This window comes from Pygocentrus nattereri, chromosome 1, assembly GCF_015220715.1.
Source record: "Pygocentrus nattereri isolate fPygNat1 chromosome 1, fPygNat1.pri, whole genome shotgun sequence".
NCBI lineage: Eukaryota > Metazoa > Chordata > Actinopteri > Characiformes > Serrasalmidae > Pygocentrus > Pygocentrus nattereri.
Window position 1 is genome coordinate 51,297,204 of NC_051211.1, and position 23,673 is coordinate 51,320,876.

Below are 23,673 nucleotides of genomic sequence, written 5' to 3' on the forward strand. Positions count from 1 at the left end.
AAACGCTGTTATTAGACCATAGGTCAGCTGAGAGGGTTCATGGTGCTAATTTCTGACCTCCTCTACGTATTTCAGGTGTGTTTGTTGGCCTGGGGTTGAGTGGAGTGGTTCCCACACTGCACTTTGTGATCACTGAGGGCTTCCTGAGGGCCACCACTATGGGCCAGATGGGCTGGCTCTTCCTCATGGCTGCTCTCTACATCACTGGAGCCTGCCTTTACGCTGCACGGATTCCCGAGAGATTCTTTCCTGGCAAATGTGACATTTGGGTGAGTGTGCATGGACTGTGCGCTACATGTCTCACTAAATAAAAGTGTGCAGTGGAGGAACAGCAGGTTCTAGCATGTTTTATGGCATAATTAATGAGCGTTCGTTAGGTTCAGTAATTGTAATAGCTGGGTCTGTCAGTATCAAGGTGCGTAATGACTTTCAGCCTGTTAATTATGCAGTTAGTGGCTGTTAACAAATCTGGTGTTTCATTAATGATTCCGTACTTCCCACCCAGCTGCTGGCGAACAGTCGATTAGACCTCTTCTTGTAGTGGGCCCAGCCTTATATAAAAATAGATAAAGGTACAGACACAGTTCATGCTTCATGAAAGATCAAGATCAAGCTGAAAGCAGGTCTATTTGGAATTCCAGCTAATAGGAAGTATTGCTGCATAATTCGATAAATGAGATGTAATCAGTCTTGTTCTGATGTTAAGAGCTACATTATCGAGAAAGAGTCGTCTTTATACAGTGTTGATGGGAATCAGGATCTGCAACGTTACAACAGTGGCATTTTATTTACTGTTCAGAACCACTCGTAAACCTACACGTGCTACTGAGTGTTTATATGATGGTAAAACAGTGGAAAATCAGAAGAAAATGCATTTTATTTGGGGAATACTTTGCCTTACAGCACCCTGCATGTGACTTCGCCAAGATGAATTACAAAATTGTTTTAGGCCAAAAACATTTAGTGCGTTTACATGTGCTTAATAATCCGATAATCAGTAATCTGATTGTGTTTACATGCACTTGAGTAATAAGCTAACGTCAAAACTCCGGGTCTATATGAGGCAGACGGTAATCAGGTTTCTACTTTACAGCCAGCCAATAAACTCACAGAAAAAGACGCAACGTAAACATAACGTAAAACTTCGTGGCGCAACTTTTTTCTTTTCTTTTAAACATTGCGTCACTTTACCTGAAAATATGAACATGCATCATCTAGAAAATGAAGAATGTTTAATTCCTTTGTTTCGGGAGGCGTGTCATTGGTGTTAACGTCACTCAAAGTGTACGTCTCGCAGTGGTAACGCAGTCCGTCTTCACACGTGCACTGAGAAATCTGATGTACTGAGCTAAAATCCAGCCTCTTTATCAGATTTCTAGAGTTACTCCGATCTAAGGAATGCTGTTTGTGACCGTTTGAATTATCAGATAACTATAGAAATATGATTAGGATCGGATTATTGAGTACACATAAACACTGTGTCTCAGGCATTAGGTAGCATATTCATAACCATTGTGTAATGAGCTTTTAGAAGCTTTCATTGCTTCAGACGTTTGGTTCCCATCACCAAAAAAAGCTGTGTGTAATGAAGCATTTCGCATCAAACTGCTCTGAATGGCTGATTTACATATTAACCATTTGATTGTGCAGAAATTTCAGTATAAATTGGAATCACAAAGTAACAGAACATGGACTGTAAGCCTCTTATGACTTGTTAGCTGTATTAGCCTTGTTGCTCCACTGCAAAACCTAATCATGCACAATCTTTCTTGGCTGATCAACAGTGTTTGGGGTGAAAGGAAAAGCCAGTTGCAATTGTATCACCCTGTTGGTCAAGAATGGTCTCTACTTGGGCTTCATCTGCTTTCTCTTCTCGTCTTCCACAGTTTCATTCACACCAGCTGTTCCATATCTTGGTGGTAGCGGGGGCCTTTGTCCACTTCCACGGTGTGTCCAACCTGCAGGAGTTCCGTTACACAGCTGGAGCGGGCTGCGCGGAGGACGGCGCTCTGTGAGCCTGCGCTGCGGTGCCAGCGCGCACCACCAGGGGGAAATAAAAACTCCTCTTACCACCACCGCCAGTAACAACTCTGTCCCTCTCACCTGCCTCGCTAAGCCACAGAAGGGCGACACTGAACCACGAGATTTCTGTTTTCTCTCTGGTTTCCGTTTTTTTTTTTTTTGTCATTTGCTTTAAATCTCTGTTTATTTTTTCTTCGTTCTTCTCTCTTTATTCTCCCACTTCTTCAAATAAAACGCATCAAGTGATTCAGTGGACACAGGTTGAGGACGGATAGATAAGACGCAGAAAAATGGAAACACACATTTCTTAAGATTTGCAAAGAGACACTTTTTGGCTTGATCACATGCTGTTTGAATGATCTTGCGAGAGGACGCGACCATGGGGTGTGAAACCGTTTGTGTGAGGTTTTCCATTTAAAGGTGCAAATGGTTTTAACTGTTTAAAAAAAAAAAAGTTTTTCATGTAAATAAGATTTCTAAATTTGGGTTATAGATTTATACAAACATAAAAAAAATAAATAATTATATCATAGTATTGTTCAATTGAAAGAGAAGAGGGACGGAGAAATGGGTCTACCTAATGTGACCTTACTGTCAGAAGGAGAAAATGCAGTACAATAAGCAGAAAGTGTGGGAGGAAGCAGAGTTTAGGGTGAAGTGAATAACCAGAGGCTCCCCAAACACAATGTAGCCTGAACTACAGATACCGTTGCGTAGAGTGATTTGTGGAGTCATGTGGAGTTGAGGAGCTGTCAGAGCCTTCAGTGAGTGATCCTACAGCCTGCCAGGGATGCAGTGAGGGATCCGTTTGGGGAACAAACCCTGGATCAGTACTTCGCTATGAAGAGAGAGTGTGGCAGAAAAGGCCTCGGCCCTCGAGTGTCTGCTGGAAGGGCTGAGTGTTTCTGGAAAAGCCATAGGCCTGATCAAAGGCCAGAAGAGAAACTCACTACGCAGGCCTTAAAGAAACCGTTTCTGGCTCTCTTTCGTACTCCTGTTTTCATTAACATGCTCCCTACATGCAGGAATTCCTGCACATAAGCAGGACCACCTCGTATATCATTTAATGATTCCTTCTTAGCCGTGTCGGAGACCGTAGAGATGGACGTGTCTCCGCAGTGATCTACAGTATACATCCATTTATTTTCTTCTCCTTCAGCGGTTCAATTTAGCTGATTTATTTAAAATCGTTTTTTTTTTCTTTCTTTTGATTATCTTGCTCTCGCAGTGCAAGAAACAAAAAAAATGGGCTAGTAGTTTGCTTCAGTGTGGCTTTCACTGACCTCCTGCCTCGTCCTAACAAAGGAACATGAAGGACGAATGGGTGCATACTTGCAGATCCACGGTCAGGCACTGGTTATCTGCTAGGAATCACTAAACATGTATTAGAGATTGCCACAGCCTGGGTTGGATAGGAACCTGTTCGTCCAACCGTAGCGGTCACACAAACATGGGAACTCTGGGTAGCGTGGGTTTTCTGTCTGCAGAGCCTGACGGGACGGGACACCCACTCAGGGGAATTTTATTATAACGTTTTATAAGATCAAAGGCCATGAGTGGACATGGTGAGCAGTAACTGCCATATCTGCTCCTCTGTTTGTTTCGCATCTAAACGCCGCTTGACGCCTCTGCGCATATTTCCGGCTCAGTCCGAGTGTGGGGGCTGGAGACGGCTCATCAGATGCAACGCAGGACATTTAGTACAAAACTCTGGGATCAACTTCACGCGCTCTTCAGCCTTGCTTTGTCGTCGGAGACACGAGTGACGTCATCTCTTATCAGTCCACTCTCATGCTGACTGTACCAGCAGACTGTTGACGTCGACAGCTCTGGGCCCCGTTTTACCACCAACACAAGGCCTTGATTTACTGCGTTAATAAGTTGAATTCGTTTTGAGGGGGGGGGCTCTTTCTTTTTCCTTTGTTATGATTAATTTATTATTGAAGTGTGAGAGGTGCATACTCTGTCGTCGAAGCACAGAAGTTCTGCGTGTCTGCAGTAGAACCTTTATATCTACTGTATTGTTCTAATAAAAGGTTTTTGAACTCTGTCGTGCTTTTTTCAGATCGTGTTTTTAACATATGCAACAACATTAAATAACCTTATATAATTACATATTTAAAGAGGGCACGCTTAACAAAATTAGGACTTTGCTCTTCACCATCTGGGCATAAGCACTGGCACAGTAAAAGCTAATTTATTTCTGCCGTCTGTTACAGTAGATACAGATGGAAAATGAGTTTTCTGGAAGAGTTTAGATTTTTGGGCTGTGTTATTTTGCAAAGGGGCTTGTTTTCCCCCTCCTTTACTCAAGATTTTCACCACTGATGTCTCCAAGCCTCTATTTCTATTTATACAACCCCTGGCAAAAATGATGCAATCACCACTCTTGGAGGAAAATCTTTCAATTGTTTACTTTTGTAGAAAAAAGTTGAGACATGCCACAAAACTTTTTTTTTTTTCAAAATTCCAACCTTCTGGCTTTAAGAAAACAATAAAAAAAAGAAATAAATATACTTGCTGTAGTCAGTCACACTTGTGTTTGTAGATCAAGTAGAGGAAAGAAATATGGAATCACTGAATTCTGAGGAAAATGTTATGGAATCGCTCTGTAATCTGCAGTTCTAAAACAAACACCTGCATCAGATTAAATCTGCTAATTAGTCTTTAGTTAATAAAGAGTGCTCACACTTTGGAGAGCTGTGGCACAAGCATGATTGACATGAATCATGGCTCCATCATGAGAGATGTCAGTAGAAATAATGGAGAGAATTATAAAACTTCCTCAAGAAGGCAAATCATCACGGAATGTTGCAAAAGATGTTGGTTGTTCCCAGTCAGCTGTGTCTGAAATCTGGACCAAGTACAAACAAGATGGGAAGGTTGTAAAAGGGAAGCACACAGGTAGACCAAGATCAGTGCTTCAAGATAGAAAACAAAGCAAGAGGTCCTGAAAACCGAAAATGCACAACAAAACAAACAAGTGGGCGGAAACGGGAGTCAGTGTCCGAGTCCGAACTGTAAGAAATGGCCTAAAAGAAACGGGATTTACATCCAGAAAAGCCAAACGAAAGCCGTCACTAAGATGTAAACAGAAAAGAACAAGGTCACAGTGGACTGAAGTAAAGCGGTCATGCACTGGGGATGACTGGATGAAAGTAATCTTCAGTGATGAATGGCGAATCCGCACTAGGTGAGGTGATGATGCTGGAATTTTTTTTGGTGCCGGTCCAGTGAAATTTATAAAGATAACTGCCTGAAGAAAACGTAAATTTCCGCAGTCATTGATGATCTGGGGCTGCATGTCAGGTAAAGGCACAGGGGAGATGACAGTCATTACATCTTCAATAAATGCCAAACTCTACATTGAAATTTTGGACACTTTTCCTCTTCCAACAGCTGAAAGGATGTTTGGTGGTGATGACTTCATTTTTCAAGATGATAATGCCTCTTGCTGCAGGGCAAAGGATGTGAAAACTTTCCCTCAAGAAAGACGTATAATGTCAGTGACATGGCCTGCGAATAGTCCAGATCTCAATCCAGCTGAAAACCTCTGGTAGAAATTGAAGAAAATGGTCAAGGACAAGGCTCCAACCTGCAAAGCTGATCTGACAACAGCAATAACAGACAGTTGGAGACGGACTGATGAAGAATACTGTTTGTCAGTAGTTAGGTCCGTGCCTCAGAGAATTCAAGCTGTTATAAAAGCCAGAAGTGGTGCAACAAAGTACTAATGGTGGTGTTTTTCTCATGATTCCATAACATTTTCCTCAGAATTCAGTGATTCCATATTTCTTTCCTCTACTTGATCTACAAACACAAGTGTGACAGACCACAGCAATTATATTTATTTATTTATTGTTTTTTTTAATGCCAGAAGGTTGCAATTAAAAAAAAAAAGTTTTGTGCCATGTCTCTGTGATGAACTTTTTTCTACAAAATTAAACAACAAAGATTTTCCTCCCAGACTGGTAATTCCATCATTTTTGCCAGGGGTTGTATATAACAGGCTTCATAATCATTTCTCCCTGAAAAACAGCAGCTCAAGATGAAAATGAACAAGATCAGTGCAAGAGAAAAACAAGCACATAACATGCTGAACAGAACATGGGGAGGGGAACCCAATCATGTAAAGTCGTTTAGCTTGATGTGAAGAATTCACTCAATTTCTTCACAGTGGTGGTGATGGGAACCAGGGCAACAGGACACTGTGGGCTGGATATTTTTGGATGGTGGACTATTCTCAGTCCAGCAGTGACACTGAGGTATTTAAAAACTCCAGCAGCACTGCTGTGTCTGATCCACTCAGACCAGCGCAACATACACTAACACTCCACCACCACGTCAGTGTTACTGCAATGCTGAGAATGATCCACCACCCAAATAATACCTGTTCTGTGAGGGTCCATGGGGGTCCTGACCACTGAAGAACAGGCTAACAGAGTATCAGAGAAACAGATGGACTACAGTCTGTAACTGTAGAACTACAAAGTGCAGCTATACAGTAAGTGGAGCTGATAAAATGGACCATGAGTGTAGAAACAAGGAGGTGGTCATAACGTTCTGCCTGATTGGTGTAACTACACAATCTGGTGCTGTTATACTACATTAATTTGTGTGACAGTGAAGTGAGGTGCCAATATAAAAACAACATTACAGAAGTTAATAATGTAAACATGATACTTTTTATTTGAAACAAAGTACCACTGGTAACTACATATGCACAAGTATACAATCTATAAACAAAGTATTTGGCCTGTGCTGATTATATAATATCAACCTGTGAACATCATCATTTCAGGATTTATTCTGTCAACATATGTGAAGAGCATGAGCCAGGCTAATGTCTGTAACCATGCTCAGATCTCGTTCCTGTTGGCTGCTTATGTCCGGTGGACGAATGCGACCAACATCATGGCCAGAACATCAAAGCAAACCACTATTCTTAGTCTTCCACCCTTGAAACGCATACATTCATTTAATCAAAACCTCAAAACCGCCCTGTAGCATCGTAGCATTTCATCACATAAAGTAAAGGATATTTCCAAAATGTAGCTTAGCATTAAGACATGCATGTCTACAGTATCGGTACAGTCCCGCGGGAAAAGGGGAAGATGTCTCTAATCAATATGCAAAGTAGAAAATTAACGTTGGGGAAAATGAGAGCGGCTATGTAAGCAACAGCAAATCTGTTGGTCACTTAACATATTGAGTCGCCTCATGTACTGGCCACGTGAGGCTCAGCCTCAGCCTCGTCCTCGGACTCCTCCTCTTGTTGACCCTTTTTCTGCAACAAAGAGAAAAACATCTTCCATTTATGAGGTAAAAAAAGCCCAGCTTATTTTATTCAAGTCTACAGGTAATTAAAAGAACAATAAGAACAAAAGATGCTACCAGTATGAATGAAACCAGTAGGGTCAGTTATATTATATAAAAAAGGTCATTTAAATTGGCCCTTCCTAGTTTTCATTAATAACATGCATCGTCACCACTTTAAAGGGCCAATATCCTGCATTTCTACAGTACTCCCCTCCAACCCCCTGCCCATTTACATGACCAACCACTAACCACTCTTTAGTACTTGGAATTCAACAGGCCGTTTCAGTTACTGTGCGCTTAATGACGTACACTGATCAGGAGTAACGTTCTGACCACCTCCTTGTTTCTACGCTCACTGTCCACTTTATCAGCTCCACTTACTATATAGCTGCACTCTGTAGTTCTACAGTTACAGACTGTAGTCCATCTGTTTCTCTGATACTTTGTTACCCTGTTCTTCAGTGGTCAGGACCCCCATGGACCCTCACAGAGCAGGTACTATTTGCATGGTGGGTCATTCTCAGCACTGCAGTAACACTGACATGGTGGTGTTGTGTTAGTGTGTGTTGTGCTGGTGAGAGTGGATCAGACACAGCAGTGCTGTTGGAGTTTTTAAACACTGTGTCCACTCACTGTCCACTCTATTAGACACCCCTAATAGAGGATGTAAAGTCAGAGACGACAGCTCATCTGCTGCTGCACAGCTTGTGTTGGTCATCCACTAGTCCTTCATCAGTGGTCACAGGACGCTGTTGGCTGGATATTTTTGGTTGGTGGACTGTTCTCAGTCCAGCAGTGACACTGTGGTGTTTAAACCTCCTGCAGCACTGCTGTGTCTGATCCACTCATACCAGCACAACACACACTAACACTCCACCACCACGTCAGTGTAATTGCAGTGCTGAGAATGATCCACCACCCCTAATAGTACCTGCTCTGTGAGGGTCTATGGGGGTCGTGACCACTGAAGAACAGGGTAAAAGGGGCTAACAAAGTATCAGAGAAACAGACGGACTACAGTCTGTAACTGTAGAACTACAAAGTGCTGCTATACAGTAAGTGGAGCTGATAAAATAGAAAATGAGCGTAGAAACAGGGAGGTGGTCATAATGTTCTGCCTGATTGGTGTATGTAATGAGCTCTCTTCTGATTGGCTGCCCTGTATTATGCCTTATTGAAAATGCAGTCAAGGCTGAAACACTCCTTATAACTTCAGCACGAATAGGTGGCACTAAAATGCGATGGACTAAATGGGCTGATTTATGTCAATGACTGGTTTTTGTGTGACATCACAAGAACAACAATCTCAAAGCTAGCTGATTTTGTGGCTTAGATTCCATAAGTATGTTTTTGAATAATAAGGGCCCTTTAATTGCTTTGACACAGTCAGTCTCACTTACCAATTTGAGAAAATCAATTAGCTTATAAGCATCTTCTCCAGTGGACAGGTCCAAGAAGTCTCGTGGGATTCTGTAGGACAAACATGGACTTGGCTGGACAGTCACTTCACTGGTGGTGTACCGGAAAGCAGGACTCTCCTAAGAACATCCAAAACTCTTAGAACACATCCAACAGCCCCATTCTGAGTGTACATAAAATGGCAATGTACAGCCATGTGCAATAGTCTGAACAAGCCCAGTCAAAGTGATTAAGTTGACACAAGCTCAACAAGGAACACACTTCAATATGGAACTGTAAGTCTTCACTGCACATGGTCTATTTAGTTTTTAACATACTGGAAAGGAAATAAAACCCTCCAAGATTTGCTGTAGCTGTTGCACAGGCCGTTTTTTTATGTGGAGCAGTCGTGGGCTGGAAGTCAGGGAACCAGCCGTGTGACTGGAAGGTCTCTGGTTTGATCCCCTGAGCTGACAGGACTAAGGTGTCCAACCTTCAAGTGCTCCCCAGGTACTGTGGATAGGGCTTCCCACTGCTCCTGCCCCCTAGTGTGTGTATGTGGGAGTTTCACTGCACAGATGGGTTAAACGCAGAGGTCAAATTCCTCTGTACACAAGCGCAATTGGTCAGTGGTTCTGAATTGAATGATGTTTTATTTTTTCCCTACTAAGATAGTCATAAAATAAGCAGCAATTGTGCATTAAATTGCAATTAAATTGTAAATAAACAGCAATTGTGCATTTTCTACTTGCACTATCAGGAACATTGCTGCTACACTGTGTTTTCACTGTTTTACTCTGGTTGTTTCTACCTCAGTAACTGCTGTGTTTATGTATTTCATCTGACTGCGTGACTCACAGATCACAGCATGTTAAATATCTCTGCACCTTATTCTCACGACCTCACGTCCAGAATGAGTGCTGTGTCTGTGCTGCACTGTCCTGTCTGTTTACTGTGTCTGTCTGTTTAATTTATCATATTTATTGTTCCTAGCTTAATTTTTTCTTTGCACACGATGTCTGCACGTTCGCACTTTGTACTTTCTGTTCCTTGTTGCACCGTGATGCTCCTGGAGGAACATTTCACTCCACTGTGTACTTGTGTATAGTTGGAATGACAACAAAAGCCTCTTGACTTGAAAACATGCAGAAGTGTGTTCTCTGTAGAGGATGTGTGTCCTGGACATGAGGACGTAGCTAAAACCTACAAATATACACATACACAGTGGGTGGTGTGCTTGCAAGCTGAGACAGCTGAAGCGGTTGGTGTGCATGTTAATGAATAGTTAATTAGGTAAGCTGTAGTTAGTTAATTATGCTGTACCTGTAGTGCTGTGTCTTCACTATCTGTAAGACTGTTTCCAGATGTTAGCTCCTCCCAAGTGAAGAGCAGAGAGTCTGTAACCTCACCGAACGGATTAAAGTCAATCAGCCACACACGACCCTGTAAGACAAAACACACAAAACGCACTCATGATCTTTCTCGACGGTCTAGCACTCAAATACAGGCTGGGGATGCACTGATCATGAATTTATATGGCTGATTTTTTATTTAGCCCATTTTATTATTGTTATTTTTCACTTTTTACCTTATTACAACTCCAATTCCATAAAAGTGGGACGCTGTGTAAAATGTCAATACGTGCAAATGAAAACAGAATGCAATGATTTACAAATTTCATAGATCTATATTTTATTCACAATAGAGCATAGAACACATCACATGTTAAAAGTGAGACCTTTTAAAAAACATGAACTCATTTATAACTTTATGGGAGCAACGCATCTCAAAAAGGTTGGGACAACTAAAGGCTGGAGAAGTAAGTGCTACTAATAAAAAAACAGCTGGAGGAGCGATTTGTGACCAATTCACACGAGTATAAAAATAGCATTGTAGAGAGGTTCACCAATCTTGAGAAAAACTGCGTCTAAAAACTGCGGAACAATTTCAGAAAAATGTTCCTCAACGTAAAATTGTGAAGACTTTGCATATCCCACCATCTACAGTATAATAACATCATCAGAAGATTCAGAGAATCTGGAAAAATTCCTGTACACAAGGCCAACGATCAATACTGGGTGCCCATGATCTTTGGGCCCTCAGGCGGCACTGTATTAAAAACAGGCATGATTCTGTACTGAACATCACTGCCTGGGCTCAGAAACACTTCCAGAAAATCACCGTCTGTGATGAACTTTTTTGGAATTGGGGTTGAATTATTATTGTCATTGTTTTTACTCCTCATTTCACAAAACTGCAACACAGACTGACCAAAAACAAAATAATAAATCATCTGATCGCAGACTGCATGTCTGGAGCTAAAATCGAATGATTTCGACCGTGCATCCCTAGATACTGCTGATCACACTGACTTATTGATTACTCAAAAACACATTCATATCCTCACCATGCTGTCTCTGTAAACATCCAGGACAACTGGAAAACATAAATGACAGAAACAGTACATCACAACTCCTGCAGCAGTCGCAAAAAACTGATGATTTCTAACTCTAGTCGAACTCGAGATCACTCACAGTCCTCATCAGGGAACTGGTGCTGGATGTGGTTCTTGAAGAACAGCAGGATGGAGGAGGAAATACTCGCTTCTTGTTTGGAGATGTGCTGGTAATGTTGGGTGTAGTCTCTCTGAGAGATGCCTGCGAACACAGATAATCTCAGAGACAAGGAGGCTCCACGCTTTAAGATTTCTGTATAATTAAATGGGTAAGATGTAAATAAAGTCGTTCAGAGTGGTTCTGTGTGAAATGCTCTGTTCCAGAGAAACTAATGGAATCAGAATTGTTCACAGTGGTGGTGTTGGGAACCAGACGTCTGAAGAGTTTAATGTCGGGGTGTCCAGTCATAATGAAAACCTGCAGCGACACTGGCCCTGGCCACACAACTCTGGTTTCATGTCTCTAAAAGCACCCTCACAAAAAATTATTGCACGAAATGATTATGAATATGCTGCCTGACGTCTGAGACACTGCTTTTTGATAGTATTGAGAAAACATTTTTCAGATTTACCACCATTTTATCATCAACAACACTACATATAAAACTCAAAACATACATGAAGGTTCACTGCTGGTTTTGGAGAGTAATTTAAATGGTTATATTCCTGTTGTGGACATCATGAAACAGCTCAAAGCCTTTCTTTACATCTCAACAACTGAATTATGAATAAAACGCTGTAAATCTGTGGAATTCCCCTTTAAACCAGAAATGATTTTGATGTACTGGAAGCAGGTAGATTTACTGGCCAGACTATTCAAGAAGCACTGAAGTTAATTTGCATACAGAGCGTAATTTAAAACAGCCAGCCAATCAGCAGTCGAGATATTGGAACAAGCATGACTACTGGATCATGGACACTAATGAGACAGACTACTGAAACTTGAATTACATGTATGTACTGGAAGACACTTGCACCTTTGATATTCAGTAGTACTAAAGTAATCTAGCTTTTCTCTTTAAAGCCATCTATCATACAAATAAAACGAAAAGGCCCAGAAGGGGCCAGTTAGCATTATGTAAATTAGATATTGCTTACGGGTCTCCATTATCTTTCAAACACTGAGCATGTTTACATGCACTCAATAATCTGATCATAATCGGATTTCTGCAATCATCTGATTATTGAAACGGTCATGTAAACAGCACACTCTGATTTCTAAGATTATAGTAAGGTCTAGAAATCCACTTAAGAAATCTGATAAAGAGGCTGGATTTTAGCTCAGTAATCAGATTTCTCAGCGCTGTGACTCTTACTCTGATTTCTTTCGGATTTCTCAGTCAGCACATGTGCGAAAACAGACGGCGGTACCGGAAATAAGCGAGCAGCGTCGCCGCGAGACGCAGCAAAGCACTTTTGGAGAGACACTGAAATCGACTACATGCTTGACGAAATTAAGGATTGAAATAATTCTTCGTATTCTAGATGGCGTATGTTCATATTTTCATGTAAAGTGACTCATTGTGGTTTTTATAAACAAAAATTAATTTAAAAAATTAATTTTTAAAAAGCCGCAGCATGAAGTATGAATTTTACATTACGTTTACGTCACGTCTTCTTCTGTGAGTTTATTGGCTGGTTGCAAAGCAGAAATCTGATTACCGTCGGACTCACACAGAGGTTCCCCATTATCTGATTACTCAAGTGGATGTAAATGTATCGAACAGATTACTGACAAAATCTGATTTTCTGCAGTTATCCGATTATTAAGTGCATGTAAACGCAACTCAATGTTAGCTTGATTAATAATTTGAGCGATGACGTGCGGTTTTCTAATTTTACTTTCAATTCTGCAAAACATAAGAAGTCATGTCCTACAGACGTCTGAGAGAAACAACATAAATGAGTGGATTTCTTACCAATAAGCTTGTTCTCCTTCACAAAGCAGCGGAATTCTCCACCTGGGATGAGCTCGCTCCATTTCCTTAACACTAGCTACAAAAGAGCAAGAAAATTTTAAATAAATTTCTACTCTAATTATATAATACAGGCAACTGCCAGGTAAACAATATATTTCAATACAGAGTTAAAGAAATTGCACCACTTTCTGCATAATTAAATAGTTACGATGTAAACAAAGCCATTCAGAGTGGTGTGATGTGAAATGCTCCATTCTAGAGAATCTTAGTCAAAACTTTACAGTGGTGGTGATAGGAACCAGACATCCACCTCTTAAAGTTCCCTCACAGAAAGTTATAACATGGAATGGTTATGAATTCACTGCCTGATATCAGACATTCTTTTACAATAGTGTGGAGATAAATTTTTGGTCTAAAACATATTTTTAAAGCCATTCATGGTGGAGGGACACATGCAGGCCACTGTGAATCAAAATAGCTCCCAAAGCTCCCAAAAGCTCTTTCTTTTTTTTGATTTTTCACTATTTTACCATCATTAATATTACATATAAAACTCAAGACGATATGCGTAGGTTCACTGGTGCTTTTGGACAGTAAATAAAACGGCTATATTTGTGTTGTAGTCATGGAACCCCTGGTTCCCATCACCACCACTGTAAAGAAATTTACTGAGCGATTTTGTTTTTGATAGAAGGTGCTATCACGGTCGTATCACTTGAACCTGTATAAACTAAACAGTGCCCGATTGTTAACTCGACATTCAGTTGTTATTGACTGCTGACTGTAAGCACTGATAAAACAGGGTGTATTTATCAGATAGATAACGGTTAAGTTTATGACAGACATGCCTAGTGAAACATTCAGGTGAATAGTTCACAGATTCAAACATTCACAGATTCTACCAGAGATCCTCTAACCATGTGGTTCAAGGCGATTTACTGCACACCCACCCAAAAACATTGTTTCACCTGAGACGTTTTCTAAACAGACTGAAAAAGTAAGGATAGTGGAAAGCAACACTGTCAGTATTTATCGGTAGAAGGATGTGTAAAAGGTACGTTAAACTGGCAGCACTGCCTCCTGAGATGTTTTTAAATGTCTACACTGTGTTGACTTAAGTTTAAATTTGGGTTGGATCGTCCTTCCGCCTTATGTAATGGATAAGCCATAACTGATGACCTGATCTATAACCTTTGTGTTCGAATTTCACTGGAAATTTTGGCTCATTAAGTTCTTTTCCAGTCTGTCCATCTACTGACGAATACTCAGACCTAGGGTTTGGCCTTGTTTGTGACAATGACACCTACAACAACTCTCGTATATATTTCAGGAGGTTATGCAGTACACTGCAATGAAATGTATGTGTCAAAACTATATCAGCCACGCTGATATAATAACACTTTAGCACAATCTAAATCTGTATGAGCAGCTAGAACAGCACAGACACAGTACTAATGAAGGGTGAAGAGGTTCATGTTGAAACCTGTATTCTGTGGGGTTTTCTTGGTTGTTATTTAGTGATTGAGTTTTCTCTCCTAACTGTGAGCTGCAATGTTTGATAGAAAAGCTTGCGTGTTTAATGTTATGTCCAGGTTTAACCATTTTGAAAAGAAAGCTTGTTTTTTTTTGCAGTAAGTTTCTGTTTTGTAACATATTGATGCTGTGGGAACCAAACCTCACATCTCCAAAATGCTAACTTTACAGGAGAAGGAAAAACGTTCTTAACTTTTAATGCAAGTCAATGGAACCAGAAATTTTTCCAAGTCATTTTGGGCCATTTCTTCTGGTCCATTCATCCTGAGAGTCACAAACAATATATGGGACAGGAGGTATTTTCAAACTATGTCAAAAAAAGCAAAAACGTCAAAAATGGAGATGCAAGGTTTTCTTCCGACAGCAGCGATATGTTAACTCTTTTGAGACGTCTTAATGGACAGAAGTGTTCAAGCCAATCAGAAAAACTCTGAAAAGACCTATTCGACTATTACTGTTGCTCCCAATGTTTAAAAGACGTAAGTACCACAGGCTCATTTACCAATTCACAACCCAGGTGAATACTTATGGGAGATTCTGGAGTGGTTAAAATGGAACAATATGGCATCCTATTTAGTTATCAGCTGTTTCCTAATCATATTTATTCCTTATCATGTGAATACTGTCAATAAAGAAATATTGTTGCAGGACTTTGGAAGGTGAGTATGGTGTAGCAATTATATCCAATGAGTCACAGTCGTATAGATCAGGGTGCATGAACTCCACGTCAATATGTATGATTCACTTATGGATCACCTCACGCAATCTAGAGTGCACTACTGGCCAAGCTATACTGGCAGACCTACACTGACAGTCAATTTAGTCAAGCCTTCTAGAGCAGAACACCTACCTTCCTGTAACACCTTTCACAGATGAGGCCAGCAGATTTGAAAGGAGCTCTTATTATAACCACATAGAGCTGTCATAATAATCAATGCTAGATCTGTTATGATTTATGAGCCCTGAAAATCACGACACTGAAAGCCAAATCATCGACATTCTCAAGAATGAAGCTTTGCATGCACTAATTAATGACAATGCTCTACTGGCCTCTAGTGGATAAAACTGGAATTGCAGCCTTATTAGAATAGTATGTGGGCAACAAATTAGGAGACAGATATGCCCGTTTCAAAGCAAATTTCTCAAACACTGAGAAATTCACTGTCTTCTGATGACTTCATACTCACAAATAACCCATACATCACACTAAATTCTAGTTCTGGATTTTATAATCACTTGTAGATAAACAGTTAACCTAACTGGTTTTCATCACTAATTGCAGTATCTGAATCTCCCTAGACTATGGAGAACCTGAATAAGTGACAGTGGATGTTACTGAGTAAATGGTTATATAATGTATATGTACCTCATAGTTTATACCAGGGTCTGGGGAGTCATCACTGCACTGGAGGAACCTGTCAAACAAGGTAGAAATGCAGTCAGGGATAAAGGAATGGTCTGTCAAAAAAATTCTAGTTTACACTCAACTACACATTCAGGTCTTCATTATGGTGGCAGAGACTTGGCACTTTGGTTTGGGACACAGTAACACTAATCGTAAATGATAAAAAATGATCAATAGTTCACTGTGTAGCAAAACACTGCAGTCATCTATTTTACACAAAAAAGGTCGTATTACACGCAGAAACGTGACGTCACACAGGCATATGGATACTAGGATTTCACTCACAATTTTATTTGTAAACAATAAGCTTAAGCTCAAAAATACAACACTAACAGTTATTTATTAACAGAGACCATCATAAGCATGATCTGTATTAGGCTTGTGTGATGTGTGTGAGTCGTAACTTCAGGGGCTTCAGTGCGAACTGGCTGGACTATTCTCGGGTTACAGAGGTATGTAATAACACTATGGGCTTAAGGGTGGGCCCTGGGCCAATTAAAGGGTTAATTGTTTTTAAACTGAATCTGCAGTTTGAAAGAGTGCAATTTTCAAACTGAAAGAGCTGCAATTTATAATATATCCTACACCTGTCGCTTACATGACAACACAACCGCAACTAAACTGCGTCATAGAAAATAACAGCAATTTAAAATCGCTGGTCAGGAAAATCACAATTATATACTTTCACCAAATTTGCAACAGCTGACTACAGCTGTCATCTAAAGTGCCAGCCCACAGCACTCAGCTTCGCACATCAACCGCATCAGCCAGTCTGTGCGACCCTAATAATGCAGTTTAAGTGGGTTGAGAGAGGTTTTGGAGTTCTCGGAGCGCCAGGTTTTGGAGTTCTCGGAGCTCCAGGTTTTGGAGTTCTCGGAGCGCCAGGTTTTGGAGTTCTCGGAGCGCCAGGTTTTGGAGTTCTCGGAGCGCCAGGTTTTGGAGTTCTCGGAGCGCCAGGTTTTGGAGTTCTCGGAGCGCCAGGTTTTGGAGTTCTCGGAGCGCCAGGTTTTGGAGTTCTCGGAGCGCCAGGTTTTGGAGTTCTCGGAGCGCCAGGTTTTGGAGTTCTCGGAGCGCCAGGTTTTGGAGTTCTCAGAGCGCCAGGTTTTGGAGTTCTCGGAGCGCCAGGTTTTGGAGTTCTCGGAGCGCCAGGTTTTGGAGTTCTCGGAGCGCCAGGTTTTGGAGTTCTCGGAGCGCCAGGTTTTGGAGTTCTCGGAGCGCCAGGTTTTGGAGTTCTCGGAGCGCCAGGTTTTGGAGTTCTCGGAGCGCCAGGTTTTGGAGTTCTCGGAGCGCCAGGTTTTGGAGTTCTCGGAGCGCCAGGTTTTGGAGTTCTCGGAGCGCCAGGTTTTGGAGTTCTCGGAGCGCCAGGTTTTGGAGTTCTCTGAGCGCCAGGTTTTGGAGTTCTCTGAGCGCCAGGTTTTGGAGTTCTCTGAGCGCCAGGTTATGGAGTTCTCTGAGCGCCAGGTTTTGGAGTTCTCTGAGCGCCAGATTTTGGAGTTCTCTGAGCTCCAGGTTTTGGAGTTCTCTGAGCTCCAGGTTTTGGATCGTCGTAGCTCCAGGTTTTGGTGTTCTCGTAGCTTCAGGTTTTGGAGCATCGTAGCTCCAGGTTTTGGAGTTCTCGGAGCTCCAGGTTTAGGAGCCTTGTAGCTCCAGGTTTTGGAGTTCTCTGAGCTCCAGGTTTTGGAGCGTCGTAGCTCCAGTGCTAAAGAAGCAAAATCTGGACACCAAACATGTGTTGGCTGATTAACTACATCTGGGGTTAAGAGGAACATTGTGCTATTCGATTTTTACTCGACTATTCCTTTAAATCAACCACTGTACACAAAGTCAACCACCACAATATGCAGACCTGAGTGAATAACAAACACTGTAAGCTCAGAGAACGCCTCGTGGTACTCACGGCTGTGTGAGATCATGTGTGATGAAGTCTGAACTTTTGAAGAGCAGAAAGATGTCACTGAGACTCTGACACTGCAAAGAGCTGTTCAAGGCAATCCAGTTTGCATCCTGCAGGGGTGAGAAAGGAGGACAGAGTGAGAAAGAGAAAAAAGAAACAGTGTGTAATGGGACGCTTCGTTATATGAGGGTATGAACTACTGACTCGAGGTGCGCTCCAGTTCAGTTTGGGGAAGACTCGGCCACCCAGCGCGTTTATTGCTTCCTGCACTTTTGAATTGAATTCTGGGAATTCTGGTGCCTGTGAAGGAGTAGAGAAATCTGCCGGTACATGACCAGAACAGGTAACATTCAACATGTACAGCACTGTGTGAAAGTTTTAGGCATCTAAGCACATTTTTAAACAGTTTCCCTCAGCAGTGAGTTTATCACAATATACATTAAAATAAAGTCGTATTCATAATTCAAATAAACAGAAAAACAATAAAAAGTAACAAGAATTTCTCAGGTCCATATTTTTCCTTGACACCTTCACAGCCGCCACAGAGACTCGTTAATATCATCAGTTACATCATGAGCACAATTTACTGAGCTCTGATTGGCCAAACCAGGAGCTGCTTTTTAACTACATATAATACTGGGCTTCCTCGAGGAGAGGCTTGGAGATGGGTAAACAAACACACTAACATCCAGAAAATCACTGTTTATTATGTATATATAAAATTAATATTCTATAAATTTTGTTTATTCAAATATTAACACTTTTCTCAGCAAATAAATGCAAACTACTCAAATAAATAGATTTTGAAAATGTGTCATGGTCGCCTAAGACTTTCGCACAGTACCGTAGATCCATGAGCACTACAAGAACCCTTTGCATGATTAAATGGTTCTTTACATCATTAAATGCTTCTTGAGACTGATGGAGAATATTGTATATTGTTTTATACAGCACCAAAAAAGGTTCTTCTGTTGTACAAGCTTCACACCATAGGAATAGAAGAACACTTTTTTGGTGGTATATAGAACCCACTTCAAAAAGGTTCACCTACAGAACATTCTGCATCAATCTGGAGAGCCATGGCACCACGCAAGGAACGCTTTACTCACACAAACGGTTCCTTGTGTGCTCGTGGTTGTACATAGAACCCTTGAGGAATCATCTTTAAGAGTGCGACGAGGTACAGAGATCAGTCCTGGATAATAAGGGTGAGATTTTGGGGGAGTACTCACCGTGGCGACAGTTGTTGTCTCATCATCGGACCACTGGCAAAGAGAGAGCATTTAGAAAAGACATTTAGAAACAGCTTTGCATATTTAAAGTTACGCACGAGGCACAGCTGGACTATAATATGAGCCACGATACACGGCAGCTGGTCAGAACAGAGATTATTTACACTTATAAAAGAGAAGCTGTTGTAAAATCCATGATATACACACATCCATGACCACCTCACAGCAACTGAACTCTGTATCACTGCGCCACAAAACTCTTGTGCTGTTAATGGATTGATCTTTGATTCTCATGCTGCTCGCATGGACCACTGAGTATACTGATAAAGCAAGAACATGTTTTTTTTTGTTGTTTAAACTGAGGGACTGGCAACCTATGTTCTTAACCAACATTGAAACTAGGCTGCTCAGCTGGCTAACAGCCTAAACAGATCCATCATTAATATCACTGACTTGCATTAAAGTACTTACGGTATAAATAAATAAATAAAATAAAATAAGAAATAAAACGGCAGTGTCAAGAGTCTAAAAATGTCACTCGAATGGATTGCGTGCTTTAAACGTTCATGTTTCATTCAGAATTCGGGTCAAACCCAGGCTGAATCCCAAACGCCTCGTACTCCCTAAATAGTGTGGTAGCAATGAAAGTTTAGATATTTTAGCCTCTACAGCCAAACACTGCATCATTTAGCAGCATGGATGTGCCCCAAACGACCATTTCCCAGCTGTATTTTGCTCTGTTGAGCTGCAGGATGCAGTAATTCCTACGTAGTGCACTATGTAGGGAGCAGGGAGCCGTTTGAGATTGGTGCTAAATAAGACTCGTGGTGGTAATTTAGTGACCAAAAAGTGCTTATAAAACGAAAGCTTTCACATTAAACACTGCTGTGATATCATATCGCTGCTGTCGGAAGAAAACCTCGTATCTATTTTCCAGTTTTTGACATCATTTCAAAGGACCTGTTGTTCTTTACATTGTGTGTAAATTTCATGATGAATGGAGCAAAAGAAACGGCCCCACATGACTTGGAAAGACGTCTGGTTCCATTGACTTCCATTAAAACTACAGTATGTTTTTTCATTCCCCTGTAAAGTTACCATTTTGGAGATACGAGGTTTTCTTCAGACAACAGCGAAATGTTCAATGTTATACGACAAAAAGTTTCCAAATTCAAGAAATGACTGCAATTTACAGCGATGGGTGACCAAACGTGTTTGTCAAATTATTTTCTGAAAAATTGTTCATCATATTTTACGCTGGGCAATGTTTTATAAAAGCATTAAGCCACTCGAGGCTGTACGTTACTGACGTTATCACAGGAAGCGAGTTCAGGCAACGCAGGGCTTACTGCTTTAATATCAGTCTTAAAGGCACAGTAACACAGGAGGTTTGTAAAAATGAATCGTGACTACTTTTGGTACAAAGACACAGGTTATTATATGGGGACGTCATGGGAAAAATAGAATAAAGACACAGCATATTATCCCCATAACTAACCAAGCAAACATCGCCTACCTGAATGTCGTCCTCTTCCTCTGAGTCACTGTTGTTGGTCTGTGAACGCTGAGTGCTGTTTTCACTGCTGCAAACGAGATCAATCAGCTAATCACCTCAACTTCCAATAAAATAATAAACTCATGTCTGTTGGTTTGGAATCAAAAACTCTCACCTTCCAGAAACCACAAGTGTCCCGTCATCCAAAAGGTAATCGATTACATTCTGAGGCAGAGGCAGAATCAGGCTGGAAAGAGAGAAACTAGTTAAAGGAGAACTTCACCAATTTTTCTAAATTTCTGCATAATTCAGTCAGTGAGATATAAGAAACTCGTCCAGGGCGGTTTGGAGTGAAATGGTTAAGTGTAGAGAAACATACAGGCTCTGATTTGTTTACAGTGGAGATGACAGGAATCAGGGCTCCCTCTCACTCTCTCTCACCCTCCCTCTATAACTCTCACTCTCTCTCACATACTCTCTTTCCCTCCCTCCCTCTCATTCTTTCTCTCCCTCATTGACTCTCACTCTTTTTCTCCCTCTCATTCTCTCACTCTTTCCCTCCCTCATTGACTCTCACTCTTTCCCTCCCTCATTGACTCTCACTCTTTCCCTCCCTCATTGACTCTCACTCTTTCCCTCCCTCATTGACTCTCACTCTTTCCCTCCCTCATTGACTCTCACTCTTTCCCTCCCTCATTGACTCTCACTCTTTCCCTCCTTCATTGACTCACTCTTTCCCTCCCTCATTGACTCTCACTCTTACCCTCCCTCATTGACTCACTTTTTCCCCTCCCTCATTGACTCTCACTTTTTCTCCCTCATTGACTCTCACTCTTTTTCTCCCTCTCATTCTCTCACTTTCTCTCTCTCGATTGACTCTCACTCTTTCCCTCCCTCATTGACTCTCACTCTTTCCCTCCCGCATTGACTCTCACTCTTTCCCTCCCTCATTGACTCTCACTCTTTCCCTCCCTCATTGACTCTCACTCTTTCCCTCCCTCATTGACTCTCACTCTTTCCCTCCCTCATTGACTCTCACTCTTTCCCTCCCTCATTGACTCTCACTCTTTCCCTCCTTCATTGACTCACTCTTTCCCTCCCTCATTGACTCTCACTCTTACCCTCCCTCATTGACTCACTTTTTCCCCTCCCTCATTGACTCTCACTTTTTCTCCCTCATTGACTCTCACTCTTTTTCTCCCTCTCATTCTCTCACTTTCTCTCTCTCGATTGACTCTCACTCTTTTTCTCCCTCTCATTCTCTCACTCTTTCCCTCCCTCATTGACTCTCACTCTTTTTCTCCCTCACATTCTCTCACTCTTTCCCTCCCTCATTGACTCTCACTCTTTTTCTCCCTCATTGACTCTCACTCTTTTTCTCCCTCATTGACTCTCACTCTTTTTCTCCCTCTCATTCTCTCTTTCCCTTTCTCATTGACTCTCACTCTTTTTCTCCCTCTCATTCTCTCTCTTTCCCTCCCTCATTGACTCTCACTCTTTTTCTCCCTCTCATTCTCTCTCTTTCCCTCCCTCATTGACTCTCACTCTTTTTCTCCCTCTCATTCTCTCTCTTTCCCTCCCTCATTGACTCTCACTCTTTTTCTCCCTCTCATTCTCTCTCTCTTTCCCTTCCTCATTGACTCTCACTCTTTTTCTCCCTCTCATTCTCTCTCTCTTTCCCTCCCTCATTGACTCTCACTCTTTTTCTCCCTCTCATTCTCTCTCTCTTTCCCTCCCTCATTGACTCTCACTCTTTTTCTCCCTCTCATTCTCTCTCTCTTTCCCTCCCTCATTGACTCTCACTCTTTCTTTCCCTGTCATTCTCTCTCATACTCTAACTCTTTTTCTACCTCCATCCCTCACTCACTCTTTGACACTCTCTCTCTCTGTTTTTATTCACTCTTTCATTAACGCTGTTTCCCCCTTTCTGGCTGAATTACCCAGCAGCACTTTCAGGTCGAGTCGAGCTCACACGGCTAACATGCTACATGCTAAGCTGGCTAGTCTGGCTGAGCCTTTCGGCTTCCTGTGGAATAAAATATAAAATAATAAACTATAATAAACTGAGCGCGTTAAATCTCAGAACTACGCGTCTCACCTTTTAATCGTGAGCTTCTTGAACAGCGGATACCAGACGGAGAACTGACAGTTCACGACCTGCTCCTTCTTCATCACTGCTGCCCACCGCTCGGCCAGGTCCCACCGAGCGCCTCACAGCCGCCGCACCGGCCCGCACTACAGTTCCTATATCAGCCTTGTTGTTGTTGTTGTTGTTGATGTTTCAGAACCGCAGTTTTCCTCTTGGCACGCAATTACTACATGACATTAGTCTTAAAATGAGTCTCGGACCGAACACGTTTTACCTAGTTAGGAGAAGAATAACAGGTTTCCGCCAAGCGGGGACATATTTTCAGGATACACCGGAGGGCGGAACAGAGATTTTCTAGAGAGGAGATCTGCCACTCAGGAATAGTCTCCGCATTTGTCAGACGCTAGAGGGCGCTAATGGGCTGATATGGAGAATTAGAGCATAATTAGTTTGTAAAGGCTTAAACGTTTTAGGTGGAAAATGATTTCAGTCCCTGAACACAGAGCAGCATAAACATTTTATGTTTATTGTGTTTAGTGTTTTTGAACACATAGAATAGCGTCTTATGTGCGTTCATGATGTCACTGAGTGCGAACCACTTCACTCAGCCAATGATATGACAGACTCATCAACCAGTCAGCTCTCAGTAGCAGTAACACTAGCCAATCAGCGCTTAGTAGCAGTAATGTAAACCAATCAGCGCTCAGTAGCAGTAATGTTACCCAATCAGCACTCAGTAGCAGTAATGTTAACCAATCAGCGCTCAGTAGCAGTAATGTTAACCAACCAGCTCTCAGTAGCAGTAATGTTAACCAATCAGCGCTCAGTAGCAGTAATGTTAACCAACCAGCTCTCAGTAGCAGTAATATTAACCAACCAGCTCTCAGTAGCAGTAATATTAACCAACCAGCT

At 41.6% G+C, this 23,673-nt stretch overlaps 3 protein-coding genes across 6 annotated transcripts in view; 2 read left to right on the top strand and 1 right to left on the bottom strand.

Moving 5' to 3' along the window:
• Positions 1-4,072, top strand: part of adipor2 (adiponectin receptor 2) — a 45,766-nt gene extending 41,694 nt beyond the window's left edge. For all 3 annotated transcript variants that reach the window (XM_017723142.2, XM_017723143.2, XM_017723144.2), the window contains exons 7-8: positions 76-269; positions 1,887-4,072. In XM_017723142.2, the coding sequence (XP_017578631.1) occupies positions 76-269; positions 1,887-2,015 (323 nt within the window). In that variant the 3' untranslated portion in view covers positions 2,016-4,072. The remainder of the gene's footprint in view (positions 1-75; positions 270-1,886) is intronic.
• The window catches only part of cax1 (cation/H+ exchanger protein 1), a 1,125,587-nt gene that overhangs the window by 1,016,135 nt on the left and 85,779 nt on the right, over positions 1-23,673 (top strand). The window lies entirely within an intron of this gene.
• Positions 6,689-23,436, bottom strand: cdc123 (cell division cycle 123 homolog (S. cerevisiae)). Of its 2 annotated transcripts, none has more exons than XM_017723146.2 (13): positions 22,771-23,436; positions 20,848-20,919; positions 20,694-20,757; positions 19,178-19,210; positions 18,150-18,245; positions 17,949-18,055; positions 16,013-16,061; positions 13,114-13,189; positions 11,274-11,396; positions 11,147-11,175; positions 10,063-10,182; positions 8,742-8,879; positions 6,689-7,309 (listed from the first exon to the last, which is right to left on the bottom strand). In XM_017723146.2, the coding sequence occupies exons 1-13, from the start codon at positions 22,842-22,844 to the stop codon at positions 7,241-7,243; spliced, it is 1,050 nt and encodes a 349-aa protein (XP_017578635.1). In that variant the 5' UTR covers positions 22,845-23,436; the 3' UTR covers positions 6,689-7,240. The 2 variants fall into 2 exon arrangements, with proteins under 2 accessions (XP_017578635.1, XP_017578634.1); XM_017723145.2 differs by having other exon boundaries at positions 20,694-20,760; positions 22,771-23,432.